General features: G+C 44.5%; 1 protein-coding gene across 1 annotated transcript in view; it reads right to left on the bottom strand.

Moving 5' to 3' along the window:
* Positions 1 to 822: 822 nt before the first annotated feature.
* The window catches only part of T265_14116 (hypothetical protein), a gene marked incomplete at both ends in the record, with an annotated part of 27,366 nt that continues 9,343 nt past the window's right edge, over positions 823 to 18,845 (bottom strand). Inside the window, 6 exons of the mRNA XM_009172107.1 lie at positions 823 to 1,095; positions 8,002 to 8,148; positions 10,115 to 10,647; positions 11,379 to 11,526; positions 13,085 to 13,551; positions 14,401 to 14,483. Coding sequence (XP_009170371.1) covers positions 1,027 to 1,095; positions 8,002 to 8,148; positions 10,115 to 10,647; positions 11,379 to 11,526; positions 13,085 to 13,551; positions 14,401 to 14,483 — 1,447 coding nt within the window. The remainder of the gene's footprint in view (positions 1,096 to 8,001; positions 8,149 to 10,114; positions 10,648 to 11,378; positions 11,527 to 13,084; positions 13,552 to 14,400; positions 14,484 to 18,845) is intronic.

Raw genomic sequence — 18,845 nt, 5'->3', positions numbered from 1 at the left:
GTAGTGAATAGCTTCACAGTCCGTATTCTGGGTGTTATGGTGAAAAATACCGACATTGTATCAAATACCTTGGACTCCATTGAGACTTCTCTCGGTAAATGAGTCTCAGAAATCCAGCTATGACCCGAACTAAAAATCCGACGGGTTGATGGTGTTAGATTCTCTAGATGTAACACGGTTTGTTTGTGTAGATTTTGCTCCAGGAATAGACAGCATGACAACTTATGACCCATCCCAGTTTTTGAACAATCGGGCTCAGTACTGGTTAGTGGCAGAAGGCAGTGAGGTATTCTCCTTATCCAAAAGTCCTGAGTCATTTGCCACAAAAACTCGTGGGAAGCGCAAAGTAGTATTTGTCCACTTTGGTAGTGATCAGGTAATTGTTGATCTGTTGGCCAAGACTGGCAGATTACTTGCAGACGTCTTGAAGACGTCCGGACGGGTGAGAATGGGACAAAGTCAAGGTGCATTCGAGTTGGGTTGCGAGGTTTTCTTATGAAACGACCCTCATTACAATGACTATCTAGGCAAATCCTGGTCATTTTTCTATATTCTGTGGGAGAATTTCTAGTTGCTTGTGCATCAAAGAATCAGGCCCGTTTTTGTATTTGCAGGCCATTGCAACCCGATTGCCTTCTCTGTTTGCATCTTATACATTTAAACGACTTCGGGGACCATCCGTCGCTACCTAGGAGTGTCCAGCATTTGACCTCAAGTAATGCGCTTTGCATGACCAAAGATGCTTAAGACATATTCAGATTTGCCCGGATTGACTCCTACCTGAAAACCACCTAACCACATTTGCAAAGAATACGGACGAGATAATGATATAATAAACTTTTCCAGTACCAGTGGGAATTAAAAACAAGGACAGTGATATGTTCGGCAGTTATATGTGCAGGCTGGGTGGTATAAATCATGAAAATCAGTGGAGGAAATAAAAGATGAAAGTTAATGAAGCGCAGGCGCTTTGAATGATAATGAAAATCTGTATCACAGTCGACAGAAGTTGGCAACTTTGAATAATCACATGGCCTTTCTGGAAATGTGGCTTATGAGTTGGTGGTCCAGCAGAAGTTCAGCGAGCTCGTTAGTCTGATGGAAGAAGTGAAAGATCAAGTGAGTGCAGTACATTCGTATGAACACCAGTTTATACCATATCAATATCCATTCCTCATGCAGGAAATTGCGCGAGGAAATAGCAGTATGACACTAAAAATTGAGGGAACAACACCAGTTTCTCTTCTTTCAAGGCGGAGATGATGTCCACTAACGAGCTATTATGCCTAGACTTGCTGATGGATCTCAGTGGGCCTTTGCGAGTTCAGTCTCAATCGCTGGGGTCCACACCGGATTTGCAAACTCACGGTGTGTTGGAATCCGTTGGTCTAGCCATACCCGTAGCGCACACCAGTCAATCAGGTAGGGAATCGCAACTCCTTATTATCATATCCTTCCTCAGTAAAACGACTTATTAAAAAATATAACCGAACATGGTGAAAGGTTAGCTTCATAGCTATTTTTTATGTGGAAACCGCTAAAAAGGAACCAATGACACCCAAAACAATGATGAAAAATACAACAAACACAAAGATGGTTTAGGTCAAAACTAATCGATATAGTTTATCCCACTCAAATACATAACCAAGATGTTAAACAAAAGGGTTTACTAAGCGACTTAACAACAGGAAAGATCACCTCAGGAAAGTAGGAGTATGTTTGAAGGTCAGCCGAAGGCCACGTCACTGAGACGGATGTGTCACGTGCGGGCTACGGACCGAACGAAGGTATACTTTGATTGACCAGAACGTCAGCCAACCAGGACTTATAGCTTGGCTTTTCTTGCCCTTCAAGAAGATTCTGGCGTGAGCTTGTGGAACCTTCCGGGATAACCCTATGAATACTTTTAATAGATCTTTGTCTCCATAAGAGGCTGTCAGTCTGCTTTATCTTTTGATGTACCATGGAAGGCAGAGTAGGAAACTCAATGACCGATATAGGAGTTGTAATCCTGTTTGCAGTACGCCAGACAGCCGCACAGAGACGTGGTTACAACATACCAGCAGTGTACAGAGGTATGTGATCGAAATCTTGAGAAATAGCTGAGTATCACTCAGCATGTGCAGACAGTCACGGAGACCCTCTCATGAGATCCCGACATCAGACGCCTCCCAAATGAGGTCACTTTGAATGTCATTGTGGCGTAAAACCCTCTTCACCAAACGGTCAAGATACCGATTCCACGCGCAAAACTGTGTTATATTCTGATACCACCTGAAAATCACCAGTACGACGGCTGCAACTGTAACAAAACAATTTTCTCGGTTTCACATTACTACAGTTGTCATAGACTATACTTGTAAATCCTGTAAATGGATTTAGGTCTAGGCATTTTTCCATGCACATTTATGCATCTGGAGACCACTATAGAGACCAAAGAGCAGTCTGTTTAAAAAGGACGTGAAGATAAATTGTGGCCCTCTGAAACTACCACTCCAGAGGCTGGCCGAAAGTGGTCTCCAGTTAGAAGTGTCCTAAGTGGAGGACATGTGTATATTTGAAGGAATAAAAACTGCCTATACAAAGGCGGTAATCACCATGTAACCACTGCAGGTTGAATTCCCTTCTTCAGGGGCTAGTAATGGGTTATCACAAGTCTCCATTGTAAACCACTTTGCAATGACTTCATGCAATGTTTTCCCCTCCTTGTTTGCTAACTAATTAGGCATCCGCATAGCACAAAAACTTCTAGTGAAATATCCTCTGGAAGTAGGGAGATGAAGTTGTTTTCAAGCGATGTTCCAGACAGTAGAACACCTGTGACAAACAGCGAGGAATGTGGAGTTACCTGTGCTGCACACACGGTTGCATATATTTGAGTGCCTATCTCATGTGGGTGACCGCAGAAAGTCCACTGCTGAAAAGACCTCATGGGGCTAAGTAAAGTGGTAACCTGTACTGAGGACGGCCCTCCGGAGTAATAATAATATTCGACAGCATGACATCAGTGTTCAACACCGATGCTTCACTGCCGTACAACCATGATTTATTTGAAACCCTTATTGTAAAGAAAAGAGTAGAGGTAGACGGGGAAGGAACTTGGTGCTAGATTACCACAATCATTCCGGGGTACCTACACCTGCAGACATTCACTCAGGCAATCTGGATAGAAACTGACAACAACAACAACGCCACTGACGTCGGTTGGCAGCCACATCTTGTAGTGTCTCCAACCAGCCACAGTAAGGATCACGCGGTCCCCATCCTGGAAGGCGAGTAGCACCGACAGCACCCAAGCCTTTCGTGATCTCCTTCATACTCCTCTGCCAAGTCAAGGGTTGGTCACCTCTCTGTTTACGCCACTCTGAGTTGGGCATGGGAAACAGCACTCTCTTCGGAAAATTATGGATAAACATACGCAACATATGTCCCAACCAACGCAGCTTCTTCCGCTGGAAGTACCCGCCGCACAACCGAAAACTCGCTTTCTAATTGCCTCGTCACGGATTCGCCGACACCACCCCACACGAGCTATGGTACTGAGACAACGATTGTCGACCACCTGAAGACGTCTCAGTCCCGATGCTCAAATAGGCCAAGTCTCAGTCGTACAATAAAACAGCCAGCACTGTAGCTTGATACACACATCCCTTCAGATTCAGGGATAAACCATTCTGACGCCATAGGTATCTCAAGTTAGCAAATGCGGCCCGAGCCTTGCAGATTCGTGCGTTCACCTCGTCTGTCACACTACAATTAGAACTAATACAACTTCCAAGATACGTAAAACGCTCCACAACTTCCAGTACCTCTACCTGGATTGTAAGTGGCATGTTCAGTGACTGCACATTCACGAGCATAACCTTATACTTTGTGGGTGCAAAGTGCATACCTAAAACAACTGCGCCTTCTCCTCTTCGAAGATGAGAACGATGTCGTCTGCGTACTCCAGATCGACGAGGTTTTCTTCACAGGCTATTTGAACACCAGGGTTTTGGAGTCCTTCCAGCGTTCGTCTCATGATTTTACCGATCACAAAGTTAAAAAGGAATGGAGAGAGTGGGCATCCCTGACGAACACCGCTTTGTGTACGGAAGCTTTTGGGGAGCTCACTGTATACTCTCACGTGTCCGGAAGTCTGAGAATATAAGGAGCTTATTATGTTCGCGAAATTCTGGGACATTCCTCGGTGGGCAAGCGTGTAAAGAAAAGACCGATCAATCGAGTCGAATGCGCCTCGGAAATCCAGGAATACTAGAATCGTAGTACCTGACGAAGTGTGAAGATTGGTCAACGTAACCCACGCCAGGCCGGAACCTCGCTTGCTGATCTCGAGCCAGTATCTCACCAACCACTATAAGGCGGCGAAGCCAAATTGGTGCCAACAGTTTCGTTACGATCGGGATCAAGGTGATCAACCTGTGGTTACCGCACTCACTACGAACCCCTTTTGTGAAAATGGGCACTATCACCGACTCTCCTCAGTTGTTTGGGATAGGCTCCTTAGACAAAATGCAAACAAACGGATCAGACAAACGATGACTGAGGACTTCACCCTCATCTTTGAATAATGTGGGTGGGAGGTCATCCGGACCAGAGGCTCGGTGGCGCCTAAGAGAACATATGCAGTCATGAACCTCCGAGGCCACCCGCGGTTCCGCGTTTACCGTCCAGAGTTCTACGTCACTCGTGGACTCCAGATGGATACCCGCTGGTGACCAAAATAGTCGTTGTTAGAAGTATTCGGTTCATCGGTCAAGGAGTTCTGCTATATTCGAGATGTTCACACCATTCCGATCCTTGATGGTATTGCCTACAGTTGGTTTCCGGAGACCGGTCGAACGGACCAACTGAAACAATCGTCGGGCATTACCAAATTTATGGGCCTCTTCCATTTCTTTGGCTCTCTGTGTCCACCATACTTCACGGTCGGCTCGCACACTTACTTTCACTTGATGTCTGATAACTCTTCGCACCGGGTTATCTTCGGGACCAGCTGGGATCATTCTCCGAGATTTAAGCGGTATCACCGTTCGGTCTGATGTCCAGTGCGTACGTACCGTGTCCAATCCATGTCAAACTCCAAAATGGGTCGCAGATGGGGTAAGCCTGCTCACTTATGCATTCTTATCTCCGGCAACCACAACGACATCTATGCTTTCAGGTCCCATAACACGGCATTCAGGGCGTCATAAAAACTGTAGCTACAGTCAATTGGGACGTAAGCAGACACGATAAAAAGACATCGATCAACTTCCCGCTTGTGAGGCTCCTTCACAGACATTGCCAGACGAACCGCGCACAGACGACAATCAACAGGTATCCGGTCAAGTAAAGATACTTTCACCCGGTGACTTAGCATCATACCAACCCCTGCACATCCCGCCGCGGCAGCCTCTAGATCACCAAAGGTGGGCAGCCGGAAGCAAGTGGAGACTGACGGAGCGGTTGGCTTAATCACTGTGCTTGTATCTTGAATTCTCGTTTCTGAGACACAGCACACATCAATGCCAAGCGAGTCCAGTGTGAGTGCAAGAGCAGCTTGTTATCCTGTTTGATAGAGAGTTCGAACGCGGCCAGATAGACTGGGTGTCGAGGTTTGAAGATTTATTTCGAGATACCTGTGGACGTCGGCGCCATGTGGCGAGCAAATATTAAAAAAACCGCTGGAGGACGAACAGAGTCATTAGTCCTAAGTGTTGGGCTTATGTGAAAGAGAAAGAAGGGGGCATCACTTTCCGGCCCTGCTGATGCAGCGAGACATGCAGTAAGGCGACTCGGCTGATGGCACCTCGCGACAGCCGATGTGGTATGAGATTATTGTTAGTTGTAAGTGTCACGGTTGAACGTGGGCTGGGCTACTGTCTGGGCGCCCACACTTAGACAGGAGGACGATTAAGGTCCTCAACGAAAGCGTTTGGCTCAAAAACCTAACTGCAAGACAGCGGTGCTTGGTGAGAATTGCAAATGCATCACCATTACTACGGAACGAGTCACCACATGTTTCAACCCCCAACCTGGAGACTGTGTCTGTCAAACCTTTAACCACTGACCAACCTGATATGAGAGACTGTAAGTGTCGCGGAGGGTCGCTGATGTGCACAAACCATCACACCATGGTGAGGTCCAGTCCACTCGTGACAGAGTAATAATAATAATAAAATATCCTGCTAATCTGGTTCTGCGTCTGCCTTGAAACCTAGTCACCCGATCTGATGGAGCTGTTAGATCGAAAACAAAAAATTGCACTAAACATCCTATGCTTCTCCATACCTTTTTTAAAGTCAACACAAACGGGAACCCCAAACTAAAATATTGCCTGATGATGCTATACTACCGCATTATTATCATAATCTGCAAAACATACAATGCAACTTCGTAGATTCTCCTTTACATTGCGTCGAACTAAATAGCTACCCCGTGAAACATCGGGTCTGCCGGAAACTACTAATCAAAAGATATTACTTCTGAACAGTTTCTTTGAAGCTTCGCACGAAGCTCTCCAAAAATGGATAAGCTCGACTTGCATTCGAAGTGTGACCGGCTCTTCGCATACACGACTGACATTCGGTGGTAAACCGACTAGATAGAGCCAATTTAATGCGTGAGTTTGTTAATCTTGGTCACCTACGTTGCTTCCTGTTGTCCTTCATCAAAAGCAGTCATAAAGTTTATGATCGGGGGGCTCTATACAGGGGCATTGACCGGCTGGCACCTGATTTCATCAAGCCTAGTTTGATCGCACCGTACGAACAGTCCCGGGAAAGTGCTTTAAAGACTCCCACTCCATGGTCCTTAATTCGAAGTAGCCTCATACTTGTCTGGTTCAACACACAACACTGATGCCAATTTTACATTATGATCCCTCCCAAACACAGTAGCAACTTTTAGTAGGCGCAAAAATGACATTTCCGGTTCAACGTTTGACGAAACGAATGGGGTGGCATACTTCATGTCCTGGAGCGCCGTGCTTCCGTCCAAAATTTTTCGAACACACCTATAACCACATGGATGAACAGTGATGATGATACTGACACGTTTGTGTGCGGGGTGTGTGCACGGATCCTATAACCCAGTCTATTACAATCCAATGTCACCAGAGGTTTCCTCAGTGACGCCGTATCGGTTCAATAAACTGTTGCATCGGGTTAGTTTTTCTAATCCCAACATTTTAAAAGACGAAAAATTCACGATGGGATCAGCGCAAGCTCCGACTCAAACACGATCCTTTGATGACGTTCTAGAAGGCATGTGGTTTAATGGTCTTCTAACGGAAGTGTCCTAATTTTATCATTCATAAGTAATAAAAAGACTTTTGAGGGGCGTTATTTGTATAAGAGTGGAAGCCAGGACCAGTCTCGGTCTTCCACCGTATTATTAGCAGAAGTACATGTGTGTCACTATATAGCACCTAGCAAAACCAACCAGGCCATTCTGCATTTCTCGAGCATGTGAACTAGCACTGAACCCTAATGAGGATACGTTGCACCAAGTAGGAAGGACGCACATAAGTATTAAAAAAATCAATTCCTTAGCTGTCGCCTGCTTTCGGTATAGAGTTATCATGCTATATGCACGGGGTAAAATGGAAGGTGTAATCAAGGTTGAGCTCGTACCACGAAGCCCTTTTCCAAGGAAACTGAACATCTACATCTGGCTGACACACTTCGTATGATCCTTTTGATCCTATTACCTGTGAACCTATGTACATACAACACAACGCCCGGGCTGGGGAACACCTTCATGCATTTGCATATACTGGCCTGAAATAGTCACTGGAAGCAAGGACTGTTAACAGCGTTAAACTAATCAGTTCGTATGTCGGATCATCACTATCGTTAGTGACAGCAGCCCCGATATTGTCAGTCATTCTTCATCGATACACCTATCCTATGACACCAAAAATAGCCGGGAGGTGCCAGGTGATATGTAGTCATTCTATGTTGTTCTACATTAAGTTAGGCTTTAAAGTCATCTTATGGTGAAATGGAATACACTTACCTTGGATGCAAGTTCTCCCAGAATGGATGAATTTGATTGGTACCTGAGTCTCAGGGCAGTTCCACCTGTGGAAGCCGTCGAATGAAGAGCCTCCACTGACCGGGCTCGGGCACACAGCTTAGCGGCATAACTCATGTTCGAAGACCCCTTAAAAGATTTCAAATGTAATAGTGGTTTCGTTTTACCGTAACTATGACGGATGGTAAAGACGCTATTCGACAGTTTGGATGGCACTCTCAGAAGCCAGATAAGAGGGACAACATTAAAAACGCGCCAATGCCAAATGCCAGATGTCTACGAATGTAACGCAATGGTACAATAGGGACGGAAACAAGGAGCATTCGAGCAAACCCCGAATGTGTGTCGATATTGGTAATCCAATAGATGTAGTAAAACAAAACCCACAGAAAACTACCAAAATACTTTGCTCGTTAGTGTTGACCGGAAGGACGTACGTTCTGGTCAATCCGTTACTTCTCGTCCATAAAATACGGTGCGCTGTAGGACTGAAACTTCCCGAGATATAGAAGCGTCCCTTTGGTACGAATGATTCACCTTGATAAGGATGACTAGGGCTTACCTCTGCCTCCAGAGCCTTCAGCTGCTTTTGAATTCATACGATGTTCACTTTGTTGAGAATGTTTCATTTATCCAATGGTGGAACGTACAAATATCACAATAAACTGTTCTTCGTGCTGTTTTATGCTACTGGAATAGAAACTCACTAGGAATATAGTTCTATGCGTGAGATGCTCAGCTCTCACAAGTAGAACTCGGCAATCGTAAGTTGACTGATCATGTGTCTTAGAAAACACGTGACATGTTTCAACATGATACAGTATTAAACCATCACATAACCAGCAAGACCCGTTAGTGTGAGGGAACAGCGTTATTAGCACTAGCCCCCTTTACACACAAGTCACTGCCAATGAAGTCGGCTATTTCCAAAGCCATGTTTCGTCATGAAAGACCGGAAATTCTCTCGAAAGCTTAATTTGAGCTCACTTTCGTTTGGCTCCAATAGTTTAGTTGAATTATGACAAGAACGTAACATTCAACACTGTATGTAATAATAATCAAAATACGCCCATTTAAGTAAAATTTTACACTGTACTGTACAAGATTATGGGGACGGGCGTAGAGACAGGTGGACGAACATTACAAAGAGTCAGTTTTAAATACTGATTCCAAAAAACGGAAAAGAAACAACCATACATTCAAAGATAGACTTCGAAAGACTATTGGGGGTGATTACGAAGTCACATTCAGCGAAACATCGCAATTCTGGAACTGGTCCCTTCTAAATTCAGAACATTACGAATAGTTCCTTGAAGTCCACGTTTCGCAGCAAATAAATAAGCAAACAAATCAGTAACTCAGCCAATATCGACGGATGATGCTTCGGAGGCGCTCAGGTGCGTTAAAAACAGACTACCAAATGGCACATTACATCTAATTACGGAATCCCAATAGTAAGTCACATCAATGATGCCGAGCTGATAAAAGTACATTTCTGAATAAGAAAAGTAATGGTCTGGCCGTGGCAACTATTCAGTGCATAGCAGCCGTGTAACTCAAGGGAAGTAAGAGGGCCTGGGTACTACCGTGTTATTCACGGTTACATAAGTCTGCAAAACAATGGTCAAAAGATCAGGGTTGAGTTCAAACCATGGACCTTCCGGTTAGCATTTCGCGTCATGACTGCGAGGCTATTTCGAGCTCACGTTGCTGAGTCCTTCATAGCGAAACACCGGTTAAGGCAGTTGGGATGACCGCGGACTTTTTTGCAAAGACAAGGACGATTCAGTCACCAACACCATCCGCTGTCATCACTAAAGTTGGGACACCGGCACGAATTACATCTGGCGCATTGGTAAAGGTAATCAAAAGACTTACTACGACGCCACCGGCTCTTTTTATTGCAAGTTGAAATCCAAACCATTTCGGTATAACTTCCCCCGTTGGTGAATATAATTTGTCAAAAATGTAGACCAAAACTAGATGAGAGAACGCTACAATTACGGCCGACAGCGTGGACGGCAGGCATGTATGGATTAGGATCCCATAAATGTTCATACATATAGAATGCCCTGTTTTAGGGAAAAAGACTCACAGGCTTTTTCTTCCTATACAAATCCGAAGATCTGGATTCTGACAGGGGTATAGGAGGTACTTGGAACGCATCGACGGACGATTTTCTATCCGATTCCGTCGGTAGTTCTATCATGGAGCGTGCGTTTTGAACGCGAGCATGATATGATTCAATTTGGCGTTGTGTGCCCAAAGTGATCTGCCGCAAGGACTTCCGAGTCGATGAAGACCGAAGAGTTGACGGCAGAGAATCGGAAGAGGATTCGTGGAAGGAATGAGCCCGAACTCCCCGCTTCTTGCGTAAATCTAGATTATCGATGCACACCAGCGAATCTTCCGGAGAATGGTGCTCGTCAATACTGCCAGAACGAGTTGGTGCGCTGTTACAGATTGACATGTGTTTGACGATACGATTCATATTCTGGTAAAACCACACCAGAATCCGATTCAGTGCTTCTGCTGGTGATGGCAGTGGAGAATGCCATGGAGCGGGAGTATCACACGAGCTGTTCACATCCAGCAAGTCATGCACGAGTGACGTGAAGAGAGGAGAGTCTGGATTAATGGAATTGAGTAGGACAGTCAAATTCGTTCGTAAAAATTTAGCTGTGTTACCATTTTCGTGTATAGATTCTCTACAGCACATAGGAAGCACAAAGGCTGAGATGTTGCTAAGCTGTCGCAACCGAAATGGGGAGTGAGTTAGACCTGTCAGTCAATAGCTGGTGCCTTGACCAGTAGGCTAACTTACGTTCTGGCTAAGGACACCGACAAGCTAGTGTTCTGTTTGAATGACGCAACATATACGTCAAGTTGTCACTTACAGGCTTAATTCTCGCACATCTTTTAGGCGTAATCTGTTCCAAGATACGAACCACACGCACTGCGAACTTCCTTAATTTGTGATCCACGTAAAAGTGAACCAACTGGCGCCATGCGCAGAGACCTCTAGACCTATTTCACCAGGCGCAAAGATCATGCATTTCACCTTTACCGATCCCCTGGATAATACTTGAAGATCTTGTTCTCTGGAATCAAAGGGAGAGTTCAATACAGATGTTCACTTGACTAGTCGAGTTACAGTGTGAGAGGATGACCAAATAAGGGCTCCTGGTCAGACAAGATTTATACTGATAACAACCATTGGTAATAAACCCAAATCTGGGTGGAACTACTGTTGTACACCGAAAGAAACACGCATTCGTCATACAATTTATCCCATCTTGGACCGAAGTTCAGGATCACATTTCGAGCACCATAGGAAAGATATCACCACCAATGCTTACTGGCATAGGTAGTTTTCGGCACGTGGGGAATCAGAGCAGCCATCGCCTTAAATACGCTGCGATTCTTCTTGAACTGACTCTCCAAGGCAATCCGATATGCCTCAATGGTGATTTTCATGTCCCGAACACTGTTGGTTTCCTTGTATAGCTAGAAAAAGAAACGGAATCAATTCGGCCCGTTAAAACTATTGGGGAAACTCTTGAACCATCTAAGTGCGGAAAAAACTTAAGTACGAAGTGGGATCAAAAAACGGTGCGTCAGATTTACCTCCGTTACAAAAGCTGGTTTTCAAACTACTCCAAATTTCAGTTTACGTACAAGATCTGAAAAGTAATGAATTAGTGCGCTATACAGCGACACTGATTATAAGGAGAACAGAATTAGTGTGGACTGTAAATTGGTAAATGTAAATTGATTGTGCACGGCTAAGCGTTGTACAATTGTTTCACCATTACTGCAAGTCATAAGCAGTGCACACGTCACAAACCAACGGAAGAATTCGAACCCACTATCATCCAGATAGAAGCTGCAAATCTACCCTTGGGTCATTGTTGGCCGGTCAGCTATGTATATAAGTCACAACGCCACTCATCCTTCAGCACCAGACTAATATTATCTGTCGGCTTCATACTGTTTGCAGGATTTGGGAGGGTTCATGAACTCCAGCTTCTGCCTGTCAACCGGCCTATTCTGCCGGCATTTTCGGGTTCGAAACAGCGCCTGAAGATTGTGGGAACACAGGCGCAGAACCAACACTAACGTTAGAGATGCACCGTTTACATTCTAATCCTTGTTAAGGAAGTAACTGTGACGAACGGAAATGATTCAAAGCTGCGGCCAATAAGATAGTTGGTCACTACTACTTCCATTGAATTCATACATAATGATCACCAACATACATCCATTAGAACACGAGCATCACATCTCAGAGTATTTCCTTCTCCGCGCGTGAGTGAAGTACACTCTGTAAAAACCATTCGTGCGGAAGACGAAGCAACATTAATTCAAAGATAATTTACTAAATACTGAATGAGCGATCTACTTGGATTCTTCAGCTGGCCAGTCGAGGCGATGAGTTCCTGTGATCATTGAAAACTTCTACTCAGTGTCATGCGATCGATTGTGCTAGATCCAACGAACGTGTTCCATGAAAGCAAAATGAGGTGCAGCTCTCATAATTGGACATGCGATGAGTAGTTTACATGCTATAGAATACTAACCCTACCCTCTCAACTAGCAAGCCATCGTGAATTTGGCATGCGGCTAACCACCAATTAATTGGTATCCAAAATCTAACCAAGACATAAATGAGACCATTTCCGTGCACTGTTAATGCTATCCGCCTATGCCCTACTTTGGTGCGGAAACGAATCATTAAAGGTCCAAACGATTCGGACGAAATGAGCATTCAAATGTGCGTGTCATCGGATATGGCGGTATGTGATTCAACAAGACGAACTCAAAAGCACTGTACATATCGATCGACGGACCGTTGTGCAACCATCAACCCACAATAGGCCTCATTTCAAAAGAATTGCTGGTTTTATTGCCATGGTTAGCAAAGCTCTGTAACAGTTGTTCGTGTATGTAAAGGATATAGTGGGTTAGATAACTGCACAAGCAAGCGGACGACAACAAAATCTATGTAAGCTGATAGCATTACTACCTGATGAGAGCATCGCAATAATTTCCGTTGCAAACGAACACTTTCGATAGCACATCCACAGAGGGACTGTGTAGTTGGAGAACAGGAGCAATCTGCTGTGATAGAACTGGTGCTTTGCAAAGAAAGCAAGGAACCAAAGGATGACAGATCACATTGGATTCCTTGCTCGAGTGTGCTTGACGTTTTATTCATGGATGGAGTAGGTGTCGAGCGCATGGACGGGGGGAGTTCGCTACGGTTCAGGCTAGTACGTCGTTCAGCAAATTGGTTGTTGGATGTGACGGAACAAGATGCGGAGCTCTGACTATTGGTTTCTAATAAAGCCAGAAAAGCCTCTGAGGTTATGAGAAGATGGCGGGGAGATGATCGTGAAAACTCGAAAGTCGAACGGCGAAAGCAAACACCGGCTGGAGGACAAGAATTTGAAGACGTTTCAGTTCCCACTTTGGAGTTTGATGGTGTTTTGAAGCCCATGTGTGCGAGTTTATCGTGTTTGTACAACAAATCTGCAAAAAAAGCGTATAAGATTTTACTCCGCTGATCACGATAGTCTTCCACAGGTGAACTATGGCTAGGTGCCTATCGACGAAGGATCACTGCGACGTAACCAATAGGCTAGACCAATTAGTTAGTAACACGCATAAAAAATCCAGGCCCCCAGTACGCCTCATAACCACGGACACACTGATAGTATGAATGTGTACACCATAAGTAGAGTGAACAGTCAAGGGTGTGCCGAACTACGTGAGACTCAAGGGCTCATGATAGTTCGAACCATTGGAACTGACCACGGCTTTATTGGTGTGTCCCTCCCGTCAGTGCACACTTACGAGAACAGCTGCTAACGTTTACTAATGCATCCCTCAAAGTAATACAAAGCATCGCACACAGTAATTGTCTTCTGAAAGGCTATTTCTGTTAGCAAAGTGACGACATATGACCAGGATTCAGGACAGTAACACCTTAGAAGAGGGGCCACTTTCCTGGACAGCCTACAACGGCATCTTCTGTCAACCAAGACTTAATGATAAGCCCTCTACCTCCGCGAAGAGGGGCAAAAATTTCCTTTCTTCATTGAGTCATAACTTCGGAAGATTGCTGTGCACGTGCATAATAACTAGAGGGTTGTTTAGAGAAGAATCGCGGTATCCAATCGAAATAGTGGCGATTGGCATATACGTATCGAGGTCAATAAGTCAACTGCTTATGGCACACCATCGTGATTCAGCCTCAGTATAATTAGTTCCTTTGGTATCTTTCAATATGCAGTTCATTTTTGAGCTGGCATGGTTAAGGAGTCTAGACGACAAGACAAATAGGCTCAACATGATCCATAAAAACTATGGCAAACTTACACAGATTCTCTTGAAGCAGTTCCTTCACCTTCAGCTGGGTGCTTTCCAGTTGTTTCGTCAGGCGTGCATTAACTTCCGTTAACCTAATGGAAAGTACAGGCAAAACTAAGCCCAAAGCGTATTGTAGTGCTATTTGGTACCAATAGGGGAGGCCTTTTGACGGACACAGTGGAGCCTGCAACCGCCATACATTATTAAGTCTACAGCTAGTGGAGACATGTACACTGTTGTTAAATAGTACGACGGCGAACTAGTGCTTTTCAAGGTCAACTCATTTGACCAAGTAGTAGATTAACAAATGGCGCAGTCTCATAATTCTCAGCTGCACATGGATGCTATATGTATAAGAACGGCTCGATTTATCTTCCTGTTTTGGGGTTCATGGGCGTATTAGTGGAAATAAGCCTATCCTGAGGAATACTTCGAATCAAATAAAAAAAGCCTCGTGGTCCCGAAAGGAGACTGCAAATAGTAATGTGTGTAGAATATTCATAACATGAAAACAGAAAATGGGCACACGGAGATCCAAGGCTACTCATAAACTTCAGTTAGCTGAGGCCAAGGGTTTCTTCAAGAAATTCTTATCACTAAGGCACTGCGCCATAACGAAAAATCGCAGCACAGATCAAATGTGGGTCTTACTTATAGGCATCAAAAGAGATCATTGGGTAAGTGGTCTATCTGAAGATGGTCGAAATATGAGTCTCTCGAGCATTCCGATTAATGCAGGAAAGTAGCAGTAAATCCGACTGCTAATAAACCACTGGATGAGGATGAGACGCGTGCGACGTCCATAGCCCGCGCGCGATTTCGGTGAAGCTCATATTTTGTGTTCAGTAACAGAAGCTTGGTCCATGAGTCATTGTAGCGACAGAACCACACAACACGTACAGGACTACAGCGATCTCATCTGCCGATTGGTAAAATACACCAATCCGATTAGCACAATTAAGTTTTTCAGATCAAGGTACCGTGCTCGACGTGCTTGAATGTTCAAATCGTTCACTTTTAGTTCCGTCCTTCTAGCAGATTTCTCAACGCTGCTCATGTTTGTACTACGTTCTGCCACTGCGATCCTTCAGAAGTACATACGTCGTCCTCTAAGAACACCACCCCTCAGAGGAGACCACATTTGCTTGTCCCTTGAAGAGTTCGTTTGGATTTCAGCTCCAACTGCGGGACGACGGGACCAACAGTTAGTCAGATCTCCTTGTCTGGTGGGTGTTTCGGTATTCCCAAGGTTTGCGGCATCAAGTTCTCAGAACTGGTCACCAAAGGTGCAAACATAACTACCGTGTTACAAAATCACATGGGTGCATTGTGTACTCAGGCGGCAGACAAGTCCGTTCGCTGACTGTCCACGATATCCTGTATTTTCAGATCTGTCTAGGATTACTACACACCTTGCAACAAATATTAGTCGTTTTTAAAGGCTGCATACAAGCTTAGGTCCAATTGTAGCACAACAGCATAAGTCGGCAAATGACATGTCAAAACAACTGCTGGACCTTAAAAATGATTCCGACAATATCTCACAAGAGGTGGGTTACGTGATAATAATAGAGCACTTACATGTGCATGGTTTCACGATGTAGAAGGCAATGTCGTCGATGACCTAGTTAGTTCTCTTAAGCACAGAGTTCAGGAAAACCAGTAACCTCTGAAAACCCATCATTAACCGGAGAACAGAAATGGCTTCAGGAAAGGCGTAAGGGATTAGATACAGGAAGTGCCAGTGTTGAATACAACAAATAATTGTTAGCTGACCTACCAATGATTTATCTTTCTGTTGTATTCAACCAATACAATTTACTGAACAAAACCATCTCGCAGCGCACGCATGCTATTTGTTCAAGTGAGAAGGACTAGGGGTATTCCCAAACGAATACTCCTCACCAATCAGGAGATCCCTCGACCACATACGGGCGAACACTTAGACAATTCGACTAACTAGCCATAGTGGATCTGACAAGTTGATACAGTGAAGACGTGATTAGATTTCAAGCACAGCCATGAGCAGCTGCGTGCTTGGACGATCCGATTAAGGTCAATCTGGTAAATCCATATAACGAAGAACAGCATGCTGTGAATGAGCTTACGGAGTCCGAATGCATCTTTACTATAAGGGCCTGTAACATTTAGTACGCGTTTTCGAGATTTCAAGTTTGATTCACTCTACTTTTTCACCGGTAATCAAAAATAAATGACAGCGCTCCAGTGAAACCCACAGTATCAAAACCAGGGAAATGATTAAGCATTTCAGAGACAGGAAATAGGGCTTGGAACTTTCAGGTGATATACAGTAATAAACATAGCCTACTGTGGAGAATAGAATATCACCGACAAATGCAGAAGCGACCTTTTAAACAAAATATTTCTTGATTTCGCTGGTTCTTTCTCAGAGGAGCCATCTTTCAGAAGAGACGGTCAGTCGGTCCCTTAAAGTGATTTGTTCGGAAGCTGACCTTCAACTAATATAAGTTTTTTTAGCTGAAGCACTTGATCCAGTTAGTTTAGGTGGTTCAAGATGTTCTCGAAGCATATAACACTGCTGTTTTATAAACAAAAGTTGAAAGGGCACAAGACCGTCCGCAGCTGAAATAACCTAATGTTACATTTTTACCTAGAATTGGTAATATCTGTAGTTGTGACCGGCCGTATCCCTCGTGCGATGGTGATATTCACAAGCTAGATCACAGAATCGAAACCAGAATTCGACTGAAGTGAGCGAGTCGATGAATCCTGCGACTAATATCCCAAAACTAAGAGTATAATTAGTTAGTCCTTTGTTTGGATGAGAGGTTTCAGTTTTAACGTAATCCATCATAAAAAAACTTTGTGTACTCTTACGGTGCCCTTGCCTATAGTTTCGACTGCATAAAAATGCAACCACTGCATAACTGTGAGGGATGTTTGGCAAAAAACGCACTAAGCAAGACCAGGTCCCATTTTCACAGTTTGTGCGCAGCGAGTTCTTGAGAAATCAGCAGCCGGTCACGTCATCGACCGCACTTTATATGTATGCAAGTATGCGAAACTGGTGCAAGGTAAACTAACCGACTAGACTAATTTAATCTGAACAAAACACTGCGCCGCACAAATGGATCGCAGAGTCGGCAGTCTGAATGTATTTTATTAACGGGACTGTACCACACCAAGTGATTCATGTGTTGGGGAAGTGAAAAGCCGATGTAATTTGAAAGACTTTCACGGGTTTGTGCATGCGCTTTGACGGGGTTAGTGGATCGCACATTCAACAAAACAAAACGGCGAAGGATTTTCGCAAACTAAGTTGATTTTCAGTAGCCCTATGAGTAGTGTTCCGTCAATTCAAAGACTTGATTGCCGCACACACAAAGATATGGTAACTATCCCAATGAGCCTATTTCAATCAGCTTTGATTAGCCGGAACAACATAGCTCTGTTCTTAAAAGTTCATCAATGAAGCTTGAGAATGAAAAACAAAAGCATGGTACGAGCTATTGCAGTCAAGTTGAACAAAATGGAAGAACGCAATTGCAGGTTCCATGAAGATGCGCGTCCTTCATGATACAAACGTATGGGCCATTGTTGTACAAAAAGCTCAACCACAAGTTAATGGAAGTTCAGTGATGCCCTTGTGACACCCGGAGTGCATCAGGCTAGGTTGAAAAATTGATAAGGCTGGTCAACACGCTTTTGGCTATCCAACATGGTAGTTAGAACTTAGGTGACGGTTCGCTTAACGACTTGTTCATCGCAGACCTTCAGTCAAACTATTTGTATGGGGAAGCCATTCATTCATGTCTAATTTTCAGCATCATAGTTAGAGTCCTGCTCTCGGAACCAAAAACAACTTCACGCACAGCTTCAGTAACTCAGGTCATCTCCGTCGTCCATATGGGTTGTCACGTAAATGGTCACAGCTAGCTGCTGTAAATCTGAGTAAAGATTGTGGGACTCGGTCGGGTATTTGATTTAATGATTTACTGTTCCGAACAGCTTATTGAGCAGAGACGCCATAAATCAGATCAAAGTACGACGACAGTATACAAGCGGACAGACAAGGCGGACATTTTGAGATGATTGCCGGGAACATTAGTCTTCGCGAGTTTTGGTTCATCATCATCATTGTCAGCTGTAAGAACCGCGTACTGGTCGTACACTGGTTGTAGCTGCCACAGTTTCGTTCACCGATGATTGGGGGGTAAGTAGCTGTGCATTGCACGCACGAGCTGGTAAATTGGTGCATAAGTCTAGCACTGTCAGTGGGTTGTCAAGCGGGGGGGTGGAAGAGGAGCTATGCATTGAAAGCAATAGCTTTGATGCATGGGCGCCATTGAGGGCGCGACTGGGCCATGTCTGATAATGTCTCTAGCCATTGATGTGGCCCGTCTCGGGGTCCCCATTCAGGAAGACGGCAGTGACCAGCGCAGCTGAGTTTGCTGGTAATGGCTTTCATACTT

The sequence above is a fragment of the Opisthorchis viverrini genome (genome assembly GCF_000715545.1).
Source record: "Opisthorchis viverrini unplaced genomic scaffold opera_v5_146, whole genome shotgun sequence".
In the NCBI taxonomy this organism is placed as follows: Eukaryota; Metazoa; Platyhelminthes; class Trematoda; order Opisthorchiida; family Opisthorchiidae; genus Opisthorchis; species Opisthorchis viverrini.
Note: the sequence above shows the minus strand (reverse complement) of the source record. Positions and strands in the feature narration are given on the sequence as shown.